Genomic DNA, 25233 nt, shown 5'->3' with positions numbered 1-25233 from the left:
CAATATACGTAACCTAAACTTTTATACCCCCACGATATGCTGATATAAGAATAAAAAAAAGCTTGCTTTTTGAATAAATATCAAACAGAAAGTCAGTAGTTATTAACAAGATGTAGTAAGAGATCACATGCATGAATAAACTGTAAAAGCATCAGATAGACCTAAATATATATCCTAGTTCTGATATCTAACTATATAAGCTTAGACATGTCAGTTACTCCATGAACTTTGGGTTAACTCAATTATAAAATTCAATGAAATCTATCTTACAAAGCTGTACAATATATGATGAGAAAACTCACATAAGGTACCAGGCTCATGGGAGCCATTTGAGTTAGTTCTTCTCTTACCCTTTGCAGGCTTTGCAATTGACCTATGTAAATTTGTTGGTCCTTTCTCCCACCGCTTTCCAAAATAAGTATAAGCCTACCAACCCTTTGGAGATTCTGAGAAACAAACTTTTTAAAGTATCAGTGTTCAGAATTCTTAGAGGATCATTTGTCAGTATAAAAAAATTATTACCATTAAAAGAATATCAAATCTAAAACAAAATGCATATACATGAAGCTCTCTAGTTTATCCAAGCAATATGTTCTATAAAATACCAGGTTCTTCATGTTAACAATTTGAACTTGCCAGGAATCACTTGTCCAGGATAGAAACAGTGACAAACAAATGATTTATAAAAATGTATAACTTTTCATTTTCTTAAGGATGGGATGCTGTTATGGACTGGAAAGATGTCCTGTCAGGCGGGGAAAAGCAAAGGATGGGCATGGCTCGCATGTTCTACCATAAGTAAGTATGCTATATTCAGGCACTCAGGTAACTACTATTCCATCATTGTAACCAAGAAAAAAAAAATGTGTGGACTGGATTCAATGTCCTCATCCTTATTTGAAAAATATCTTCACTATAAAACTAATGCATAGAGTTTACAGTTTTCAAATCTCTTATTTTTTCTTGTAGCAGAATCTCCAAGTATTTTATGTTTTTCTGTTTCTTTTAGGTTGAGTAACATTAGATGAAATAATGTACAAAGGACTAAGTTAAATTTTTATGTATCCTGTGTTTGAAAGTAGAATTATTACTAATTTTATAATGTGAAGAATATATAACTACTACTATACTTGTGTAAACCCAGCAGGTAGACATTCTAATACTTCTAAATTAAAGCATTAAGTTCAAACTAAATCAACTTTTTAACCATTCAGTAGCCCATTAAATTGGTAGTGGTCTCCTACTCAAAAATCAAAGGCACACCCAGTGGAAAAAAGAACCAGCCCATATGGGTATTAATGGACTCAGAAAAATTGAGATGAATGAAATAATTTCTTTGAATAAAACTTTTTTCTCCTGTGGCTGACAAGTTCTCCCATCTGAAGGCCCCCTTCTGCCATAAAGTGGAGATCTGGGGTGAGGGCTTCCTGCCAGAAAGAGCTGAAGGGGGAAGAGGACCAGCCTTAGGGCACCTGGACATTATTAAAGGTCTCAAAAGCTTTAAAGATTTCTTCCATGCTCCTTGTTGGTAACTGGGTCTATTCCTATTTTGCCCTGTCTTCCTTACCCTCACCCACATTCTCAGAAGTAAGTGACAGCCCAGCATAGCAGAAAGAACCTGGAGACATTACTGGGACCAAAGGCAAGTCCCTTCACGTTTCCCTCTGTGAATAGTGGTCTTCCAAGTTTCATCCAAGAACTCTTCTAAAGCAATCTTACCTACAACTGCAGGCTCCTGTGTCCAAAGAGGATGAGAGCCAGAGCCCTCCCCACTTTCATTGAGAGCCACAGAGCAGTTGGAAAATCACTGTTTAATCAGCGGAGGTCACAAAGTAAGATTGGAGGAGAGTTTAAGGGTACTAAGCACAAGACATGGGAAGGAAATATTAAAGCCATTCTGATTCCTTCCTCTTACTTGTCCTAGTCTCTGAAAAAGAAATCTTTTTTTTTTTTAAATGTTAGTTTTTTGGCAATGATAACTTGAATTATGGAGTGCCGTAGGTTGTCAGAAACTATGTTACTGACTTTTAATACTAAAATCTTGGGCAAAAAGGACCAAAAGTTATGTATATAAATGCAAGAATAGGCCATAAGTTGGAGCAGATGCAACGCCATTGAGTGAGTTGCATTGGAAACACTAACACTTTTGTAGAGAACTTTAAAAAGCTAATAAAGAAAGCAGACGATGTATCAAGGGTACATTATTAAACACTTAGCAACTAGGTAGCCCACACTTAGCAATCAATTGGCTATCAATTTTTTTTAAAAAAACCTTTAGTTATCGAAAAAAATCTCAAAATTTCATCAAAAAAGAGAAATTATAGAATGAGCCCCATATTCCCATTACACTGATTCAACAAGTCTGACATTTTGCTACACTTGATTTATCTACTATCTTTTTTTAATTTCTGAAGTATTTTAAAACAAATCCCAGATATTTTGACATCTTTTTTACTTAAATACTTTGGCAATAATCTCTGAAATATTAGGATATTTTCTTACATAACAACATGTCATAATACTACTAAATTAATCTGATAATTATTTAAAATCACCTAATACTTGGCTTATATTCAAAGTTTTCCTGGTTGTCTCAAAAATGTCTTTTTATTCTTGGTTTGTTCAAACCAAGATCTAAACAAGTTTCTTTCTTCTTTTTCCCTTTCTTTCTTTCTTTTTTTTTTTTGAGACAGAGTCTCACTCTGTTGCCCGGACTAGAGTGCCGTGTCGTCAGCCTAGCTCACAGCAACCTCAAACTCCTGGGCTCAAGCAATCCTCCTGCCTCAGCCTCCCGAGTGTCTGGAACTACAGGCGTGCCCATCTAATTTTTTCTGTTTTTAGCTGCCTGGCTAATTTCTCTCTATTTTTAGTAGAGGCGGGGTCTCCTGCCTTGGCCTCCCAGAGTGCTAGGATGACAGGCGTGAGCCACCATGCGCAGCCCTAAACAAGCTTCACACATTGTATTTGGTTGTTATATCTCTTAATTCTATTTATTATTTATTTATTTAAAGAGACGAGGTCTCTGTTTCCTAGGCTGCAGTGCAATGGTGTGATTGTAGCTCACTGCAGCCTTGAACTCTTGGGCTCAAGTGATCCTCCTGTCTCAGCCTTCCGGGTTGCTGGGACTGACAGTGAGTGCCCCGTGCTTGGCTATTTTTTTTTAATTTTTATTTTTTAGAGGCAGAGTCAGGCTATGTTGCCCAGGCTTGTCTCTTATTCCTCTTAATTCTTTTTTAATCTAAAGAGTCTCTCCTCCCTGACCTCCACCTACTTTTTATATCATTGACTCATTGAAGAAACTGGGTCAGTTGTCAGTTGTACTGTAGAATGTTGCCCGTTCTAGATTTACCTGATTACTTCCTTCTTCAGTCCTTTATCTTTTTCCCCACTCTCCTATTTTTCCTGTAAACTGGAAATTAAAGCAAAAAGCTTGATGAGATTTAGCCTTTTTAATAAGATCATAACATAGAATGTTTATCATTTTTAAAAGACTTTATGATTTAAACAATTTTATTTTTATCCACTACTGAATTGTACAAAAAAACAATCTTATTAAAATATAATTATGTTTATTTTATAAAAGTAAAAATATAGATAAGTAAAAAGAATAAGAAATTCTATCTCATTAGCTATAACACTGTTAAAATTTTGGACATTTAAATTATCCAAATTTTAAATTAATGTAAAGTTTAATCACTGTTAAAATTTGGGGGTAAGTTTCTTCCTAGTGTTGTGGGAATACAAAAGTTGATTATTATCTTGATTGTTTTAAGGTAGCTATTTTCATAAGGGATATTATAATTTATATCTCTCTTTTTATTCTTATGCTATTATGTACTTTTCTGTATTATTATATAATAGCTAGCCAGGGCTTATTATTATAATAAAATTTATGTACCAAATGCACAAATTTTAACTATACAATTTAATAACTTTTTGTAAATACATCTACATTATGTAACCAACACCCCAATCAAGATAGAGAAAATTTCTATCACCCTAGAAATTCCCTCATGCCCTTTCCAATCAAATACTCCTATAGAAAATTTCTGTTCTGATTTGTTTCATCATAAATTAGTTTTGCCTGTTATACAACTTCATATAAATGAAATCAAACACACTGTATTATTTTTGTGTCTAGCTGGGATTTTTTTTTAGTGAGAAAAATTATTAGTTGTGTTAGTTATATGTCATTTATAATAATGTACACAGTTACTTTAAGACTATAGTGAGCTAAAAATGAACTAAATTTTGCTAACTCAGGATTTTTAGTGAAGTGTATTTTGGAATGCCCCTTTCTCACATGATGTGGTGAGACTGAAAAGTAAACTTTACAGTCTGACATTTATAACCAGCTGTTACCCACAATCACCCTGAATCTGTTTGGATCTTGGCCATAAATATTCAGTAATATGATCACCAGCATAGTTAGCAAAATGTAATGTGGTGGAATGTAAAATGTAACCATAAATTTCTCTTTGTGTCAGTATGGTAATAAAATAAACCTTGTAATAAAGAGCAAGAGGCATTAATAAAAGATGCCAACCCAAAGAGATTTCAAGTACCTATGACTTGAAATAAATAACTGGTACTTATGTATCTAAAATATTTTGGATATAATGTGATAATGTGTGAAGATAAGTCACAAATATATCAATGGAAAGAGAATTTAGTGAGCCATAGGAAGATCAATGAAGATGAGCAAGTATTTCAAAGCAGAATCTTTTGAGAAAAGATAAAAGGAATTAGCAAAATGAAATCCAGTGAAGGGAAAGTGTAATAAATGGGAAACTGCCTCCTCTCATCCTTAAAGGATTAACATTAATGTTTGAATTGTAAAGGGAAAGACTTGAGCTGACTAAAATGAAGAACTTTTGCAGAGAGTACTAAGTATCACAATAGTATACTCTTTTTGAGAGTTTAATTTTAATGTTTAAAGAATGATCATAAAAGTCCTGTCTTAAGGGGGATAAATTAGGTCCTTCACACAGCCCATTCTATTCATGATACACCAAAGGAAAAGAGGCGGGAAAATCAGAGAAACAGTATTATCTAATGCTTTATTTACTTGTATGAATACCAGATTCCAGCTATTGCTTGGTATATTTAGGTACACACACACACACACACACACACACACACACTCTTCGGTTCTGGCAAGGAAATAAATGTGTGATCTGTCTTACATCTGCTAGCCTAAGGGTTGCTATGACAACAAAGTATAAGATATGTACTTTTTTTCTAGTTCTATAATGGCATCTCTTCTCTATTTAGCTCAAAGCACTCTGAAAAGTAGGACAAATTACAATATGCAAAGTAGTTTCTGGAGAGAGCTTTACACAAACAGAAAAATTTACCCAAAGCTCTCTATTATACTTCCTTTTCTTTTTCCTCTTTTCCACTTAAAAAACATCATCCACATAACAGTAATAAACTCTGAGACAAAGAAGTAATGTTTATTACTTAAACCAGAACAGTAACCAAGAGCCAACCAGCAAAACTATTTCCATTGATGTTGTCATGAGGAACGTGCAGTGATCTTTCAACTCTTTGCACAGAGGGCAGTTTTAAACAGCCAAATGGGGTGTTAAAGTTGCCTTTGACTCCTGTATCTATTAGCATTGACTCCCCACCCTGGACTAGGTAACAGGATCCTATTAATAAGCAAATCCATCTTAGAAAAGTAACTTACAATGCTAAATATTTATGCTGAATAGGAAATTACTGATTTCAATTTTTAAAAATTTTCTTTGTTATTTGTTTTTAAAAATCAGAATATTTTTATGAAGGAAATTGTCCTGGTAAATACTTGATACTGATTTTCAACCCCAAAATGAATAGTAAACGATAGCGTGGCAGTTGACTTTGGTCTCCTTGACTAAGCCAAGTCATGTTGCTAAATACCAAATATATACCTAATGTCCAGACAGGTTGAAGAAGAAAGGGAAAGGAAAAAGAAATGTAAGAGCAGGGGGTGAGATGAGAGGAGAGATAAACCAAAGGAAACAGTGGCAAGTGGTAGGGTGCCTTGATAACAGACACTCACTACCAAAGCAAAAAAATGAGCTAGAAAAAAATTGTTGAGTATGGCCAGAAAAATATTTACCAAATTTTCCCCCTAAGAATTTGATTCTAGAGCATGGTTCCAATATTATGAGGTTAAATGCCTGCCCTAAATTTGTAAGATTAGGCACATTCACTCTTGCAGAGTCTTCTAGCAATGAAATTCCATTAGTAATGCTTAAGCATTCACATTGCTGATAAAATAATCCTCTCATTAAGTCTTTGTTAACAGGGCTGTGGCCTATTTGATAATTAGCTACTGTAATGTATTTTCATATAATTAGTCAGACCCCTGTCACCAAAAATGAACCTATCTTCTGCAGGAAATTGCACTTAGTGACCTGCCTCATCTTTATGATTCATTTATCTGCATGACAATAAAGCTTATTGTATTCTAAACTAGCATTAGAAAAATCGATTTATATATAAATATATAGATATTCTAGTCCAAAGAGGGGGATAACTACTTTTTGCTTCATCATTTATCGCCTTTAATAATATATTCTCTTTTGATCCTTTAAAGTTGGTAGCATTGGAACTCATGTTGTCCAGAATAATTTATAGGTCAAATAGGAAAATAATTAATTTATTTGTGTTTATTTTTTAAAAGACCAAAATATGCATTGCTGGATGAATGTACCAGTGCTGTCAGCATTGATGTTGAAGGAAAGATATTTCAGGCTGCAAAAGAGGCTGGGATTTCCTTACTGTCTATAACCCACAGGCCTTCTCTTTGGTAAGTGTTCCCAATGCTAATATGCGATACAGATTTTTCCTTAAGTTTCTTAAAAAATAACTTTGCTAAACTTTTTACAATAGAGCATAGGATATTCCACTTATTTTCTACCTGTATTTCTCTTAAGTTGCACACCAGTAGTTTAGATACTCCCAACCTAATATCATAACTTTAATGTTATTTGGAAATTATCATCACTTTCCAGTAATTCTGAAAAGATGTAGAAAAATCCAGTAATTTATTTGCACTGAAAATATTTATTATAATCCTACAGCATGTACTGGGAATGAATATACTTATATATTTTTATGTCTTTTTTTAGTCCTTTCTTTAAAACATAGGAAAATAAAATCTAAAGGAAAAAATACATCACAACTTGATATTCCCCCAAATTATTAAGTAGAGAAAACACAAGGGAAAAAGATTATTTTCATTTTATTTTAAGGAAAAATTAGCTAAATTTTTTTCAGAAAAAAATCTCATAAAACCTAACGGGATCTTTAAAAAATGATGATACTATTTTTACAATTCCCCTACTTTTCCATTGATTCATTATCATAATAGTAGTTGAGCATCTATTCTGTACCAGGCATGTTTTATTTAAGCCTCACAACAAGCCGATGGAGTACAAGTAATCTAATTTTCCCATTTTATAGATGAAGAAACTGAGAACTAGAAAAGTGATAAAAATAACATGTGATGACACACTCTGTACTGCAGCACACTGCTCTACTTACTATAAGGAATTCAAAATATATTTCATGCATTAAAAGTGCATTATATTTTCCCCATACCAACAAATGAGTAATTGTTGATTGTAAAAATTAAAATTGATACTAGTGTCTTCAGGGATAAAGAATTATAGAAGCTTTTTAAATTAGTTGATTCCTGGATAGAATTGCAGCTGTGTAATTATTGCTTTGCTATGCTTTATCCTGTTTGTGAAAGACGTCTGCGGATTGTTTCCAATGAGTCTCAGTTAAAATAGCAGTTTCTTTTAAATTCCTTTAGGGTAAACACAGAAATATTATCTAAGCTCACATTATAGAACACACCTTTAAATCTCGGGGCATGAAACACGTACACAGTTTGTTTCTCCCACATAGAAATCAAACAATGTTGTAGGACCAGAGTGATGAGCCAAACCATGATCATACACTGAAGGTAGAACTTGAGCAAGACATGAAAGACCACATTCTAAATTTGCTCCTGGCTATGGATCCAAGGCTAAGAAAGCCCAAGAAAAGCTGAGAATGAAGTAAACAAAATGAATTTTTACCATTATTTCTCTTTCTCATTGTATGACCATTCTTCTTTTGTTTTTTCATTACCTTTGTTTTAGCTCTCTTATTTTAATAGCAGTTTTTTTTCCACTTTTTTCCCCTTTGACATAGAAATACATTGTTTTCACTTTAATTTTGGTAAGCTTGCATCTGGAGGGAGGTCACAGTTTTAGAAAAATCAAGAATCTCAAAGTATCTATATGGAAAAGAACACTAATCTCTGTTATATGTTATCAAATATGTGAACTTAAACCTTCAGCTTGACAGTGATTTTACTCTTTTAACTATAGTTTAGCTTCTCATTTTACAGAATGTTGAAAACATCCAATCAAAAGGAAGTGGGACCCAAATGTCCATCAATTGATGAATAAATAAAGTGTACAATACCATACAATGGAATATTATTCAAACCTTAAGAACAAATGAAGTACTGATACATACTATAACTTGATAAACTGTGAGGTCATTTTTGCAAAAGTTTAACTTTTGTATGATTTTTTAAATTGACAGATAAAATTATGCATATTTATGTACAACATGATGTTTTGAAGTATATATACTTCATATATATGTATATATATTTTATGTTCCACGCTTTGGAATAGTTAAATCTAGCTAGTTAACAAATGCATTACCTCACATAGCTATCATTATTTTTTGTGGTAAGAACACTTAACATTCACTATCTTTGCATTTTTCAAGACTGCAATATGCAATAAATCATCATTAACTATAGTCACTATGTTGTTCAATAGATCTCCTGAACTTATTCCTCCTAACTGTAATTATATTAATATACACTTTGACCTACATCTCCCCATCCCTCCCCTTCCCTCCTAACTACCCAGCCTCTGGTAACTACCATTTTACTCTTCACTTCTGTAAGATCATTTTTAGATTCCACATATGAATGAGATCATGCAGTATTTGTCTTTCTGTGCCTAGCTTATTTCATTTAACATAATGTTCTCCAAGTTCATCCAATTGTTGCAAAACAGCTTTTTGGTGGAATCTTGAGGGTTTTCTATGTATAAGAACATGTTATCTACAAAGAAGGACAATGTAACATCTTCCTTTCCAATGTGGATATTTTTCATTTCTTTTTCTTGCCTAAGTACTTAGGTTAGGACTTCCAGTAGTATGTTGAATAAAAGTAGCAAAAGTGGGTATCCTTATCTTGTTCCAAATGTTAGAAGAAAAGATTGCTACTTTTCCCCATTCAGTATGCTGTTGAATTCAGTTTACTAGTATTTTGTTGAGGATTTTTGTATCTATATTTATCAGGGATATTGGCCTATAATTTTCCTCCCCCCACCTCCTCCTCCTTCTTCTGTTGCTATTGTGTTCTTGTCTGGGTTCATATAAGGGTAATGCTAGCTTTGTAAAATAAATTTGGGACTATTCCCTCATCTTCAATGTTTTGTAATAGTTTGTGAAGTGGTATTATTAGTAGTAGTTCTTAAATGTTTGGTAGAATTTGGCAGTTAAGCCATCAGATCCTGAGCCTTTCTTTGATGGGAGTCTTTTTATTACTGATTCAATTTTCTTACTCATTATTGATCTGTTCAGATTTTCTATTTCTTCATAATTTAATCTTGGTAGGTTATATGTGTTCAAGAATTTATCCATTTCTTCTAGCCTATCCAATTTGTCAGCATACAAGTATTCATTATAGTCTCTTATGATCCTTTATATTACTATGGTATAAATTTTAATGTCACATTTTTCAACTCTGATTTTATATATTTGTGTCATCTCTCTTTTTTTCTTAGTCTAGCTAAACATTTGTCAATTTTGTTTATTCTTTCAAAAAGTCAACTCTTCCTTTTGTTAATCTTTTATATTGTTTTTTCAGTCTGTTTCATTTATTTCTGTTCTGATCTTTATTTTTCCTTCCATTAATTTGGGGTTGAGTTTGTTCTTGTTTTCTGCTTCCTTGAGCTGCAACTTTAGGTTATTTGAGATCTTTCTTGCTTTTTGATGTGAGCATTTATTGCTATAAACTTTCCTCTTAGAACTACTTTCACTATGTCCCATAGGTTTTGGTAGGTTGTGTTTCTATTTTCATTTGTCTCAAGAAATTTTTAAGGCCGGGCGCGGTGGCTCACGCCTGTAATCCTAGCACTCTGGGAGGCCGAGGTGGGCGGATCGTTGGAGCTCAGGAGTTCGAGACCAGCCTGAGCAAGAGCGAGACCCCATCTCTACTAAAAATAGAAAGAAATTATATGGACAGCTAAAAAAAAATATATATAGAAAAAATTAGCCGGGCATGGTGGCGCATGCCTGTAGTCCCAGCTACTCGGGAGGCTGAGACAGGAAGATCCCTTGAGCTCAGGAGTTTGAGGTTGCTGTGAGCTAGGCTGACGCCACGGCACTCACTCTAGCCTGGGCAACAGAGTGAGACTCTGTCTCAAAAAAAAAAAAAAAAAAAAAAAAAAAAATTTTTTAAATTTTTTTCTTAATTTTGTTATTGGCCCATTGATTATTCAGGAGCATATTGTTTAATTTCCATGTATTTTTAAATTCCCAAAGTTCCTCCTGTTATTGATTTTTAGGTTTATACCATTGTGGCCAGAAAAGATACTTGATTGTGTCTTCTATCAGTCTTATTTAATTCATTAGGACTCGTTTTGTGGACTAATATATTATCTATCCCAGAAAATGTTCCATGTATATAGAGAAGAATGTATATTATGCAACTGTTAGATGGAATATTTTGTAAATGTCTGTCAGATCCAAGCTAGAATGCAGTTTAAATCAGTGTTTTTTGATTTTCTGTCTGGATAATCTCTCCATTGCTGAAAGTAGGGTATTGAAGTCCTGCACTATTTTTGTATTGCAGTCCATCTCTCCTTTTGGATCTATTAATATTTGCTTTATATTTGTAGGTACTCCAATGTTGGGTTTATATATATTTATAATTGTTATATCCTCTTGATGAATTGATTCCTTTATTAATATATAATGTCCTTTTTTTGTCTCTTTTTACAGCTTTTGACTTAAAGTCTGTTTTATCTGATATAAGTATAGCTACTCCTGCTCTCTTTTGGTTTCCAAAAATATTCCATGGAATATTTTTTCCATCTCTTCACTTTCAGTCTATGTTTTTCTTGCAGATGAAGTGAGTCTCTTACAGGTAGCATATAGATAAGTCTGGTTTATTTTTTTCAATTCTGCTACTCTGTATTTTAATTGGAGAATTTAACTTATTTACATTCCAGGTAATTATCCTTCAGTAAGAAATTACTGCTGCCAGTTTGTTAATTGTTTTCTAGTTGTTTTTTAGATCCTTTCTTCCTCTATTAGTGTATTTCTTTGTGGTTAAGTGATTTTTTTCAAGTCATATGGTTTGATTTATTTTTAGTATATCTATCATAGGTTTTTGTTTTGTGGTTACCATGAAGCTTACAAAAAAACTCATAGCAGATTATTTTAAACTGATAAAAACTTAACATTGATCACAAAAAAAAATACTACTTCTACACTTTAATTCCACATCACCTCACATTTTTTATGTCACAATTTACATATTTTTATATTGCATATCCCTTAACAAATTACTGTAGCTATTATTATTTATTTTTTTTTTTTTTGAGACAGAGTCTCACTCTGTTGCCCGGGCTAGAGTGAGTGCCGTGGCTTCAGCCTAGCTCACAGCAACCTCAAACTTCTGGGCTCAAGCGATCCTACTGCCTCAGCCTCCCGAGTAGCTGGGACTACAGGCATGCACCACCATGCCCGGCTAATTTTTGTATATATATATTTTAGTTGTCCATATAATTTCTTTCTATTTTTAGTAGAGACGGGGTCTCACTCTTGCTCAGGCTGGTCTCGAACTCCTGACCTCGAGCGATCCACCCGCCTCGGCCTCCCAGAGTGCTAGGATTACAGGCGTGAGCCACCACGCCCGGCCTGTAGCTATTATTTTTAATAGTTTTGTCTTTTAACCTTCATACTAAACATATAAAAGATTTATATACCACCACTACACTATTAGAGTATTTTGAATTTTACTTTTAGTTGTATTTACTTTTATCATTGGGTTTTATACTTTCAGATTGTTTTCATGTTACTCATTAATATCTTTTTCTTTCAGCTTGAAGAACTACCATTAGTATTTCTTGTAAAACAGGTCTGGTGGTGATGAACTCCCTCAGCTTTTGTTTGTCTGAGAAAGTCAATATTTCTCCTTCCTTTCTGAAGAACAGCTTTGCTAGGTAGTATTCTTGGTTGGTGGGTTTTTTTTTTTTTTTCTTCAGCACTTTGAATATATCACTCCATTCCTCTGTTCTGCAAGGTTTCTGGTGAGAAGTCTCCTAGTTCTGCTAGGCACCTTGGAACTCTCCTATATGTTTATTTGATTCTTTTTTCTTGGTGCTTTCGTCATTGTCTTCGATCTTTAACAGTTAGATTATAATAGTTATGGGGTAGTCTTATTTAGATTGAATCTGATTGGAGACCTTGGACCTTCCTGTACCTGAATATTTATATTTTTCTCCAGATTTGGAAAGTTTTCTATTATTTCTTTGAAAAAATAAGCTTTTTACCCCTTTATCTTTTTCTACTCCCTCTTGAGTGTCAATAACTCATACATTTAATATTTTGGTGCTGCCCCATAATTCCCATAAGCTTTCTTCATTCCTTTTCATTCTTCTTTTTTTTTCCACTCTGATTGTATATTTTCCTATAACCTGTCTTCAAGTTCACAGATTTTTTTCTTCTGCTTGATTAATTCTGCTATTGATGTTCTCTGTTGCATTTTTCATTTTTGTTCATTGTGTTTTTCAGCTCCAGGATTTCTGTTTGATTGTTTTATTTATTATTCCAATCTCTCTGTTGAATTTCTCTAATACATTATTGAATTGTTTCTCTGTATTTTATTGAAGTTCACCGAGCTTACTTAAAACAGCTATTTTGAATTCTTTGCCAGGCACTTAATACATCTTCATTTCTTTAGGGCCAGTCACTGGCACCTTATTTTGTCCATTTGGTGACGTCATGGTTTTCTGATCATTCTTGATATTTGTGGTTGTGTGCCGGTATCTGTACATTGAAGAAGTAGGAAATTATTCCAGTTTTCAAAGTCTGAATTTGTCTGGAAATGTCCTTCAACAGCAAGACTGTCTAGAAATTCTAGACAGGTCACCTTCTGTGGTCCCTTAGCTAGTGACTACTGCAACCATTGCAGCACTATGGGTGCTCTAAACCCAAGACCACTGTGTATGAGACAGCAGCAGGTTGTAATTTCTTGGCTGCTGATGCTGGCACAGTGCTGAGGTGAAATCCAAGCCCCCAGTCACTGAGTCCTGCCTGTCAATGTGTTTTGTTTGGAGCCCAAGACTGCTAATAGTTGGCTGATACTGATGCAGGCCAGAACTTGAGTTTTTCTCACAGGGGCTACAGGTTCCCATCTGGCACCATGGTGGGTCTAGAGGCTCAGTCTGTAGGTACCAGCCTGGAGTCAGGAGCTGTGGGGGTCTGCTTGGTGTTGGTTTTTACTGTGGCCAGTCTAATATTGTGGTCCAGTGAAAATCCTGTACTTATTTCCCTCTCTTTCCCCTAAGTATACAGTATTTCTCTCTGCACTATGCTTCTGGGGTTGGGGGAGGAATGATGAGGATAATGCAAAACTGTCTTTTCTGCCCTTTTTAGTACTTCTTTTCTTCTTATTGTTATGCTATAACCAGGTACTATGATCTCTCATCTGATTTCCTTAGCTCTTGCAAAATTATTTTTTTATGTGGATAGTTGTTCACATTGTTGTTTCTGCAGGGGGACGATTACTGTAGAGCCCTATTCCACCACCCTCTCTTCCTTGAAGTCATTTTGATAAATGAAAGAAGCCAGTCACAAAAGGACACATATTGTATGATACTATGCATATGAAATATCTAGAATAGAGAAATCCATACAGACAGAAAGGAGATTAGGTTGGGAGGGGCTGGGCAGAAGGGGAAATGGAGAAGGACTGCTGATGGGTACTAGGTTTCTTTTAGGAGAGAAAAAGTGTTCTGGAATTAGACAGTGGTGATGGTTGCATGAACTTGTGAACTATACTAAAAATCACTGAATTTTACACTTTAAGGGATGAATTTATGGCATGTGAATTCTATCTCGGTTTTTTAAAAAGAAGGTGGAAGCTACTTGAAAAAGTCCCACTAATCATAGTGTATAATGAGAGATGAGAGCTTTAAAGGAAGGAAGAAGTGAGAAAAACTGTAAGGGGAAGACAGAAAACCCAAAGACGTATAAGAATACGGGCCAATTCGGCAAAGTGACAAAATGCAGCTGGCTTAGCCATGTGGGACCAATTCTGCCAACTTTACTCTCTCTACACATTCCCCGTAAATCCCAGAGAATGGTAACTTAGGTCTCCCTTTAGGACAAGGTGGATTATCTACCATCTCATCAAAAAATAGTATCTGTACCTCTGGGAAGTTCCTAATTATAAAACTGAGCCACAAGAAAAGAGATTAAATTATATGAAGACATTGAAATATCTTTAAAAGATATCTATCAAAGAGTTCATTTTTTAAAAAAATGTGTTTAAACTTTACTTAATGAGAAATTTTTACTTATGTAGGAAAACTCATTCCCAAAGAATGGTGTATCAATGAATTGCTATTCTATTTCCTTTTTTTTTTTTTTTCTCTATATGACCTTTGTAATTTTTACTTTCTTTTCTTGGCTTCTTTTCCTTACTCCTGTTCTAAGTATGCTTTACTATTTATTCAGCAGTCATACTGTGTTATGAGGATAAATTAAATACATGAAATGACCTGTCTTCCTTTGCAATTAATATACATTGCAAATATGAAATAAACTCAATACAATCAATAATAATTTTCTAGAGATTAGATTAATGACTTTTGGGTTTAAAAATACCACAATATTTCACTTGTGAGGTATCCTTGAAAATCAAATGTAAAATAGTCACCTTACTTAAAATTCTCCTTTGAATATCAATTTGAATGATAAACCTACAACTAAAATGACTTTTCAAAATTATGGCTAATAATATTATTTCATTTTAATTATGCAGGAAATACCACACTCATTTATTACAGTTTGATGGTGAAGGAGGTTGGCGCTTTGAACAATTGAATACTGCTATCTGTTTGACATTGAGTGAAGAAAAACAAAAGCTAGAATCTCAGCTAGCTGGAATTCCCAAAATGCAGCAGAGACTCAATGAACTATGTAAAATTTTGGGAGAAGACTCAGTGCTGAAAACAATCAAAAATGAAGATGAAACATCCTAATTTGTTTTGATATGATTTAAAAGTTAATTTTTAGGTAAAGGCTCAGAGACACTCTGTTATACTGTATGCAGTATGTTAAGCTAAGCACAGAGGGGGAAAAAGGCAGCAAAAATGTTTTATGAGATTTCAGTATCAAGGAAGTATATGATCTGACTTTTCAGAAGAAAATAAACAGGTGCATTATATAAGATTAGTCATTATGACTTATACTAATTCCTAGTGAAGGACTAATTCACTGGTAAAACAGGATTTTCTAGGTGAATTCATGATAAATACCGGATTTACTATGTATATGTGATGTGTCTGAAGTCCTTAACAAACATGGGTGATATCTTGGAAATGAAACAACTTAAGAGCGGCATGTGGGTTGATACCAGGTGCATAAAATTAGAACTTTGAGTAACATTTAGTCCATTTACAGTTGATATTAGGTTTAATAGCTAGAATTCATGTTGATCATTACTAGCGGCCAACTAAACCTGTATACAAAATAGCTGACAGTTTGATAAATAATTTCAATATTAAAAAATTCTTTTAATGACAGTGGTTGAAATAAAAAAGCATGGCTATACTTGTATAAAATGCCATATTTTTAAATTTTAGACATTAAGCATCTTAATGAGGGCACATAGCAAATTAATTTGAATAAGAATCTTACATATTTGTTAATAAGCCCTTTCATTTTCAAAAGAAAATTGCCAACACAGAAAAGGAGTATCCGAACGTTGTTTGTCTCAGCCTGTTACTTTACTTGGCAGCATTATCTATCATAATTTCTGTTCAGAAATGCTCAGCTTGTTTCTGTGCCCAAAGGAGGAGTCCACATTTTTAAAATTGCAGTGATATAATAGAACATAGGGATTCTGAAAATCACAGTAATAATAACATACCTTGGAATTGCACTTTATATAATCATTTACAATTCCCATTTACATCATTTCATTTTAATGCTTGCAGCAATGTTTTGAAACAGACATTATTTTTCCTACTTTGCTTTTGAGAAAATTGACATTCAGACTTGCCCTAATCATGCAATTTATTTAGGGACAGATTCAGGGATCAAATGAAGTTCTCCTGACTCCCTGGTTCAGTGCTGTTTCCACTATTATTCTTTAAATCTAACTGGGTTAGCATATCAATACAAGTTAGATGAGAAGTTGAAAAAAAAATAAATTTGGTAATTCTGGTGTTGCTGTTAATTTGGTTATTGTTTACAAGAAATGAAAACTAAGTACAAAGTAGAAAAATCATTGGTGTGTGGTTTAAAATGAACCAAGGAAGTTAGCAAATCTTTCAGCAATGATACAGTCTTAATATCAATGTACCTCTAAGGTATCAGCAATCAGAAGGGCAATTAATTATGTTTTAGGCAAATTGAATATTTATTGAGCATAAGGAGAAATAATCTGTATAGACCAATCACATGAAATAGATCTTACCTATGTGTGTGCCCTGGAAGTGGAAGAACAAAAGCCAGGACTGAGACTTTAATCTCTTCCCGCCTATGCCTCCTTGTTGATAGGCTAGAAAAAAATCAGAATGATCAGTTGTTAGTGGTTTGGGATTTTAGTTGCGTATTTAGACACAGCCATAAGAGATACTAAGTCAGTGATTCTTAGACTTTTTCAGGGAATAGAGTACACAGAAGTCATTCATAATGGTTGTTGTAGAACATTGTAACATTTCCACAATTTTAATTCTGCCATGACAACTAGGACATTTTAAATATCAATAAATGTAACCATCGTATATGAAGGAATGTAATACTTTCTTGTATTATAATCAGCACATCTGTCCAAGTGTTTCTGTTAGTATCATCAGCTACTCATTTATTCATTTGTCAGTTACTAATACTTATTAGAAAAGTGAGGCAGGAATTAAAGGTTTAAAAAAATCATGGAACCCAAACTTAAACTTGCTAAAGATTATCCATTGATCTTAACTTCTATAATAGCAGTTATCCAGTTTATACTGCTATAAGGGGAAAAGTTTGAGCCAAGTTTATTATTAAGTTAACTTTTAAAGGTATAAGAAGAAAATGAAAAGTCTTCATGTGAAACATGTGCATAATTTTTATGGCTTAATTTTCATAGTTTTAAAAATAAAATATTCGGGACCTGATACTTTGTGTTTTGAAACTTTGAAAGGAATGCTAAAACAAATATTATGTTTGTAATGAGCCATTATTTAATATGTCTTACCAATGAGCTGAAGTAAAAAAGATTCATTATTTATAATGTATAGGATCCAAGGATGTTAATATTCTCTCTTAAAAACTGTACACACTGAAATTTAAATGTTAAATTTCTAAGATGAACATGTTTTCCATGAGCGTTTCATGCCTATTTATTTTCTGAATTTTTTTCCGGGACCAATATCCTCTAACTTAAAGTGGGAAAAATATCTGTGATTTAAATTTGTATTTACATATCATTCAAATGTTTCCAAAGTGGTCCAGTGCATATACCATATTTACTATTCTTATAGTTATATTTCATGGAAAAAAAACCATGAAAAAGATTGAGAAAACTAAATAGCCATCTTTGAATATACCAAGGAATAGATGAGGAAAGGAAAAAGAAAGAATATTTCAATTTTCAAAATTTTTCATGTTATCTTTTAGTCCAAACTTTGAACTTTTTTATTTTTGTCAAAAAAGGTATAAATTTATGAAGTTTGATTTTTAAATGTGCACTTTTGAGGTTAACTCTTAAACTTGGAAAATAAGCTGCATTCTATGAAAATGCTGTGTTGTATTTCTACAGCATGTGGTGTCATGCCAAGCTTGAATCTAAAATTAGCATCTGTTCCTGTTAACAGGATCCCTCTCAAATAATCTCAAGAAGAAACTCAACCCAAGTTTACATTTGTTTACAGCAGGAATGGTTTTCTCTTGATAGTAATTTGGTTTTTGTCTCTAATTTTGGTCTGTCAGTAAAGGTATAAATGAACATATTAGTTTATTTGAACATTGGTTCCAAGTATAATTCTGCATTTGGCAATAGGCATAGCCTATTACGATATGTTTGGAATAGTTTTTTGATTCTATAAGCCTAGAAAAATCTGTTACACAGTGGAACCTAAAACCAGAGAATGTTACTTCTGAGATGTGCATAAAGTGGTAAAGGTTATTAAATCATCTATTAAAAGAGATGCCTTTTGTATAGTTACTTTTTGGGCAAAAAATTACCCTCATTTAGCAATGTAAAGTACTTTCACATAACCTAGCATATTTGCAGTTCTGCTGACATACATTTAGATATGTCAAATATCTTTTGGAGTTATACTTCTAATGTTTGACATAGGAGAGCTTTTAGGTGGATGTATAAAATATTTTTATTAAAAACAAATCCCTTCTTCATTACTGGTGCCTTTCCTGATTACCAAGTACACAGGTACTTTAACATTTTATGTTGTGAAATTTTCAAAACCAATTGTCTACTTGTAGGCTGGAGTTGTAGCAATTAAAGTGAATGAGAAAAATGTCCTTAATTGTAAAAATCACTGTGTAGCTAAATGAGAACATAGCTGTGTGGGGCTACATTATAATATAGTTTTTATCCAATGTGCAGGTACTTGAGCTCATCATTCCTTATGAATTCCTTAATCATCATGAAAAAGCCATGATTAATCAAAGGAATTACAAATTATTCTAGTAGTAGAAAACACCCTATTTCTATATTTAAATGACTGTTTTGGGTAAGTGTCTGTATAAACCTCAGTTACAAATTGCACTGGGCACAGCCTTGTGTAGTACTATGCATAATGGTCACCAAATAGTTGCTTAAATATAAAATTTAAAATTTTTTTAATTAATGCAACACATTAAGTACCTACCCATGCTAGGCACTATGCTACATTCTAGTAATAAATAAAATATGCCCCCTCTCCCAAGAATCTTATGGCCATTGAAAATTAGAAAAATGAGTCCCCTCTGTTAGGAAAAAAGTCAACAGCTAAGGCCAGGCGCGGTGGCTCATGCTTGTAATCCTAGCACTCTGGGAGGCTGAGGTGGGCGGATTGTTTGAGCTCAGGAGTTCGAGACCAGCCTGAGCAAGAGCCAGACCCTGTCTCTACTAAAAAATAGAAAGAAATTATATGGACAGCTAAAAATACATATAGAAAAAAATTAGCCGGGCATGGCAGCACATGCCTGGGGTCCCAGCTACTTGGGAGGCTGAGGCAGTAGGATCGCTTGAGCCCAGGAGTTTGAGGTTGCCGTGAGCTAGGCTGATGCCACGGCACTGTAGTCCGGGCAACAGAGTGAGACTCTGTCTCAAAAAAAAAAAAAAAAATTCAATAGCTACATTTATTATTTACCAAGTAGGCACAAAGCATTGCATATGCATTGACTCGTTAAACCTTCACAAAACTCTAATTTAATAAAAGAAGAAACTTAATACAGAAAAGTTAAGTAATACATCTAACCTCACACAGCACCCAAGCTGTAAAGCTAAAATTTGAAACCAGCAATATTTGATTACAAAGCATAGGCAACTCCACAGCACCTTCTTTTTCATTTGTTTAGACCATTTTCATTATTGCTATTTTTAATTTAAGTACTAAGTATAGTTTTTACTGACTCAGGTTTCTGGTTAACCAAATAGATGCATTTTTCACCTACAAGGGGAATGTATATAACACATTATATTTTTCATTGTTTTTATTATAAATTATGGATGTGGTCCTATGGAAGAGGAAGAACATAAGGCAAATTTTCAAATGTTTTGAAGAAAAAAATGTCCAAACTTGTTATCATTATTCATTCACTCAGCTAATACTTATTGAGTCTTCAAGGTACCAGTTACTGTGCCAGGGCTTGAGAGATGAACAAAACAGACCTGGTCTCAGCCCTGATGAAACCTTTTAGTATATCAGTATTAAGAAATTACATGCCTGTTAGATGCTGTGGTTCTATATAAGTGGCAAACTTGTTTTGTAGTTATCTTTTCAGCTCTCGTATTTCCTGAGACCACTCTGTTGCAACCCTTAAGCAACAGGCACATTCTGGCAGCAGGATTCCCCTGGTTATACACTTAGGAGCCTCACAATCCTCATGCCCTCCAACTTGGGCAATTACAAGGTGCAATAAAACCACTTTGTAGGACTGTATCATCCTTCACCAGTAGGTGGTCCCATACATTTAGTATGTTGTCTTGAAATCTGAGAAGCATTAGCTTCTCAAGTTCAAATCATGTGAAATGAGCCAGTTTTAAACATTCAAAAGTATGTCTCTCGTGTTATCACAAAATACAGATAGCTCTAGCAGGAGAGTTCTAAAAAGCAAAAGAAAAATAAAAAATTATAAAAGTTAATAAACAAGACCTCCAAAGTTAAACACATTTAAAATTATACAGTCTATTTCAGTATTTGTGATCCAGGATGGACAATAAGGAGATTAAGTATGCACTTTGTGTGTTTTTATGTGATTTAATATGTAAAAAAATAGATTATATAGCAATGAAGCAAAGAAATATTGTTAAACAGTAAACAATATTGACTTGGCTAATTGCTTAATTATAGTTAATTTGATCCATATAAAATAGGGGGCAACCTTATATGTCAAATATATTTAATTTTTATATATTGAATATGTTAAACTTAATTAAAATTGGGACTGGACATTTGCAAATGTATAAAACTAAAGAACAGTCTCTGGACTCACATAGGGAAGGATTCGCAAAAGAGTTCCTAGGATCAGACGACGTCTTATGGGGAAGCTGATATAATGAGATCTTTTTCAACATACAGACGTTGGTATTTCCAGAGTAACAAAGACTGATGAAGCGAGTGTCAAAGTCCTCTTATTTAGGCTAGATTGTTCTTCACATGGGACAAGTTTTTAAGGTCTAAATAAATAAGGCTAACGAGGATACAAACAGATACAGATACTCCTCGAATTCTGAGGGTCTTACATCCAGATAAACCCATTGTAAGTTGAAAATATCTTAAATCAAAAATGCACTTAATACATGTGACCTACCGACCATCATAGCGTATAGCCTAGCCTACTCTAAAAGTGCTCAGAACACTTACATTAGCCTACAATTGGGCAAAATCATCTGGCAACACAGAACACTGTAGCACATCTATTATTTACCCTCCCGATCACATGGCTGACTGGGAGCTGGGGCTCACTGTCTCTGCCAAGGGGTGCAAGAGAGTATGAGTGTACTACATTTCTCTAGCCCTGGAAAAAATAAAAATTCAAAATTTAAAGTACAGCTTCTACTGATTGTGTATTGCTTTCACACTATGGTAAAATTGAAAAATCATAAGATGAACCATCTCAAGTCAAATCATCAAGCCAGGGACCGTCCATATTTTTTCCTGCAGCCTAATGTGCAAACACATGCACACACACACACACACACACACACACACAAAACCCCTTGGAAGTTTAATACAAACCACTGTAAAGATTTCAAGAACTTAGGTAACTAAAGAATTTTTTTTATTGTAGTAAAAAACACATAGCATAAAATTTATCACCTTTAGCATTTTTAAGTGTACAGGTTAGTAATGTTAAGTATATTCATATTGTTGTGAAACAGATCTTCAGAACTTTTTTATCTTGCAAATCTGAAACTCTATATCATTTGAACTTCCCTTTTTCCCCAACCCCAGCCCCTGGTAATCACCAGTCTACTTTCTGTTTCTATGAATTTGACTACTTTGAATACCTCTTATAAGTGGAATCATGTAGTATTCGTCTTTTTGTGACTGGCTTATTCACTTAGCATAACGTCCTCAAGATTCATTCACATTGTAGCATGTGATAGGAGATCCTTCCTTTTAAGGCTGAACAATATTCCATTGTATGTATATACCACATTTTGCTTAAACATTCACTTGGGTTGCTTCTACCTCTTGACTACTGTGAATAGTGCTGTGTGAATATGGGTGTACAACTATCTCTTGAGAAATGTTGTTTTCAGTTCTTCTGGATATATACCCAGAAGTGAATTGCTGAATTGTAAATTTTTTTGTGGAACCTCCGTACTGTTTTCTGTAATGGTTGCACCATTTTACAATCCCACCAACAGTGCACAAGGGCTACAATTTCTCCACATCCTTCCTGACACTTGTTATTTTCTACTTTTTTGATAGTAACCATCCTAATAGGTATGATCTCATTGTGGATTTGATTTGCATTTCTCTCATGATTAGTGATGTTGAGCATCTTTTCATATGCTTTTGGTGCTTTGCATATTATCTTTGGAGAAATGTCTATTCAGGCCTTAGCCTGAAAAAATATTTTTTTAATTAAAAATTGTTTCATGGTATTCAAGGCCCACCATAATCTGGCCTCAATGTGTTTCTTCTGCTTCCAAATATTAACAGTCTACCCTTATCCCTCCTCCATTCCTCTGCTCCTCATTCCTTTGTCTGGACATGGTGGGTGTTCTCTTTTACATTTCCTCTTATTCATTACATTTTCTGAACTAAGAATGTCCTTGTCCTTACCCCACCATCTTCATCTCTCAAAACCCTAACTAGCTTCAAGGACATTTTAAATTCTTTCCGGTTATATACTACTTTTTCTTTTTTGATGCTTGCAGAGGACTTAATTTAAAATCTTATTACATCGATCACATGCTACCTTTTATTTATCTGTGTACCTGTGTATCTTCTCTAATCATTTATTCACTCATTCAATCATCTATTTTTGTCACATAATCTTCTCAGACTATTTAATCTAAAATAATCCCCCCCAACCAGTCCCTCTCCACTTTTTATGTAACTTACTATTATGTCCATTTATCTTATTCACTTATGTGTTAATTGACTCTCTGCCTATCACCTCTGTCCTCCTTAGACTATAAGCTTTGTGGCCTAGGAATCATGCTTGTCTTATTTACCATAGTATTCATGGCACTTAGAACATACATGGCAGATAGGGGACACATAACAAGTATTTGTGCAATAGGTACCTAAATGAATGAGTGAACAAATTATAAAATAATAGAGCAAATAAAAATAGAGCAAAAATAAATATATGAAAGAATGAAATGAATTTGTGAGAATGAATAAAATCGCTGAAGGAGAGATATAAAAGAGCAGTGCACTCTCTCCTTCATATCCCTGTATATTAAACCCACACTGCTAGGTAAAACCATAATCTGCAGTTTTTTTCTTCTCTACCAAACAGAAGAATTGAGCATCTTGGGAATTCCATACTATTTGCTTTATCCACTTTCTTTTATCCTCTCCAGAATAAAGAAAGAATCCATCCACTGGTTTTAATAATCTTCCCAACAGGATGCTGATTATAAAAGTTTCACAAACATTTCTTCTAATTCCTTAATTCAATAGAAATTTCATATTATATTAACTATCTAATTGGACTGCCTAGCTCCATGTTTTCTCTCTCTCTGAGATCCCAAAGTTTTCAGCCTTCATCTTCATGCTTCATTGGATAGTTCTCAATATGCCTCAAGTCAAGTGAACCAGGCCCAGGAATTCCTAAATCCTATACCCTCATTGTTATCAATTCCAGTGACCAAAATGAAGTCTTGCATCAAATTAGAGCCATAAACAGACTTTCACTTTTTTAGTATTTATGTAAAATTCAATACCAACAGAACAGCCATACCCTAATGACCACCAGACTCCTGATCATAAGAATGAAAGGGTCAATTCAGAGCAGAAAGCAAATTTCAGCCATTAATAGAGCCTATTAGAAATGCAGCACCTCTTCTCCCCTCACCACCTGCCTCAGGTACGGGCTTGAGTCTATACTGGATGATTAGGAACTCAGGCTCTGGAGAAAGACTACTTGGTTGAGTCCTGCCTCTGCCACCTCCCTGCTGAGCATGTAACTTAACCTCTCCGTGACTCAGGTTTCTCATTTTTAAATGCACATAATAATGGTACTTATCTCATAGCATGTTGTGAAGACTAAATGTACTACTACTTAGAGAGGAGATAGCTTGGCATATGGTTATAGTTATTCCCAGTTATGCACCTATTAGAATGAGTTATTTAAATTAAAAATCTAATCAACATACCACAGGAAATGGCAGTTTTTGATTAAGCCTTGGAAGAGAGAAGCGTGATTTAGGGGGGACAGGTAGTCCTTTTGAGATGGAAGACCCCGAATGTGAGTTGCTAGAGGACAACTAGCTCAGTGTGATGCATAGTGGTTACTCAATATATGTTTGTGGAATAAATGACAAAATGACTGAATGAATCAATAAATGAGGTATTTAGCAGAAGAAGGAGAAAGGGAGATAGGCACATGCCAAAGTTAAAGTTGCTTTCTTTGCATTTTTGCCAAGGGTCCAAATGCTAGATGGCACGTCCCTGAAATTGTATGGACTTGCTGTCTTTGCAATGGGTCCTACTGGCTACTAAAGCCGGAAATTGTATGTGAAACGATGTGTTCAAAAAAGCTGAAACGCTTAGATCCTCTCAATTCACTTTCTCCAGACCAAATTTGCCCGTGCTCCTACACAATTTTCACGTGCCCATTTTAAGTTTAGATCTTATGTATTATCCCCACAAGGAGAGAGGACATAAGCAGGAGAAAGGGACTTGGGAAAAAAGAACAATGAAGAGAAAGATAAGGAAAGGGAAGAGGAAATGGTCACAGGAAACCATGGCTGCAGCAGCAATGGAAAACACGCTTACAGAGGACTGGAGTGGAATAGACCTTCACCGTGCTGGCTTCCCTCTCCTTGTCTCTTACCTTCTCAGGTGAATTTCTATATTCTCAGGGAACTCTGGGACAGGTGCCTACTGAAGATTCTCTTTCCTATGATGAGATGGAAAATTGGGGTTTATCACAGTCTCTTAGTGATCTATTTTGACTTATGATATTAACCCCAAAACTATACTGATCATATTCATCTGGCAAAATTCCAATCATGTGTCATCCTAATCACTG

General features: G+C 34.2%; 1 protein-coding gene across 3 annotated transcripts in view; it reads left to right on the top strand.

The window, feature by feature from the left end:
* Nucleotides 1–19238, top strand: part of ABCD2 (ATP binding cassette subfamily D member 2) — a 58523-nt gene extending 39285 nt beyond the window's left edge. For 2 of the 3 annotated variants that reach the window (XM_069490376.1, XM_069490374.1), the window contains 3 exons: nucleotides 714–798; nucleotides 6674–6799; nucleotides 15125–19238. In XM_069490376.1, coding sequence (XP_069346477.1) covers nucleotides 714–798; nucleotides 6674–6799; nucleotides 15125–15344 — 431 coding nt within the window. In that variant the 3' untranslated portion in view covers nucleotides 15345–19238. The remainder of the gene's footprint in view (nucleotides 1–713; nucleotides 799–6673; nucleotides 6800–15124) is intronic. The other variant, XM_069490375.1, reaches the window with a different exon arrangement.
* The last annotated feature ends 5995 nt before the right edge of the window (nucleotides 19239–25233 follow it).

Source organism: Eulemur rufifrons, chromosome 16 (genome assembly GCF_041146395.1).
Source record: "Eulemur rufifrons isolate Redbay chromosome 16, OSU_ERuf_1, whole genome shotgun sequence".
NCBI classification, from domain to species: domain Eukaryota; kingdom Metazoa; phylum Chordata; class Mammalia; order Primates; family Lemuridae; genus Eulemur; species Eulemur rufifrons.
Note: the sequence above shows the minus strand (reverse complement) of the source record. Positions and strands in the feature narration are given on the sequence as shown.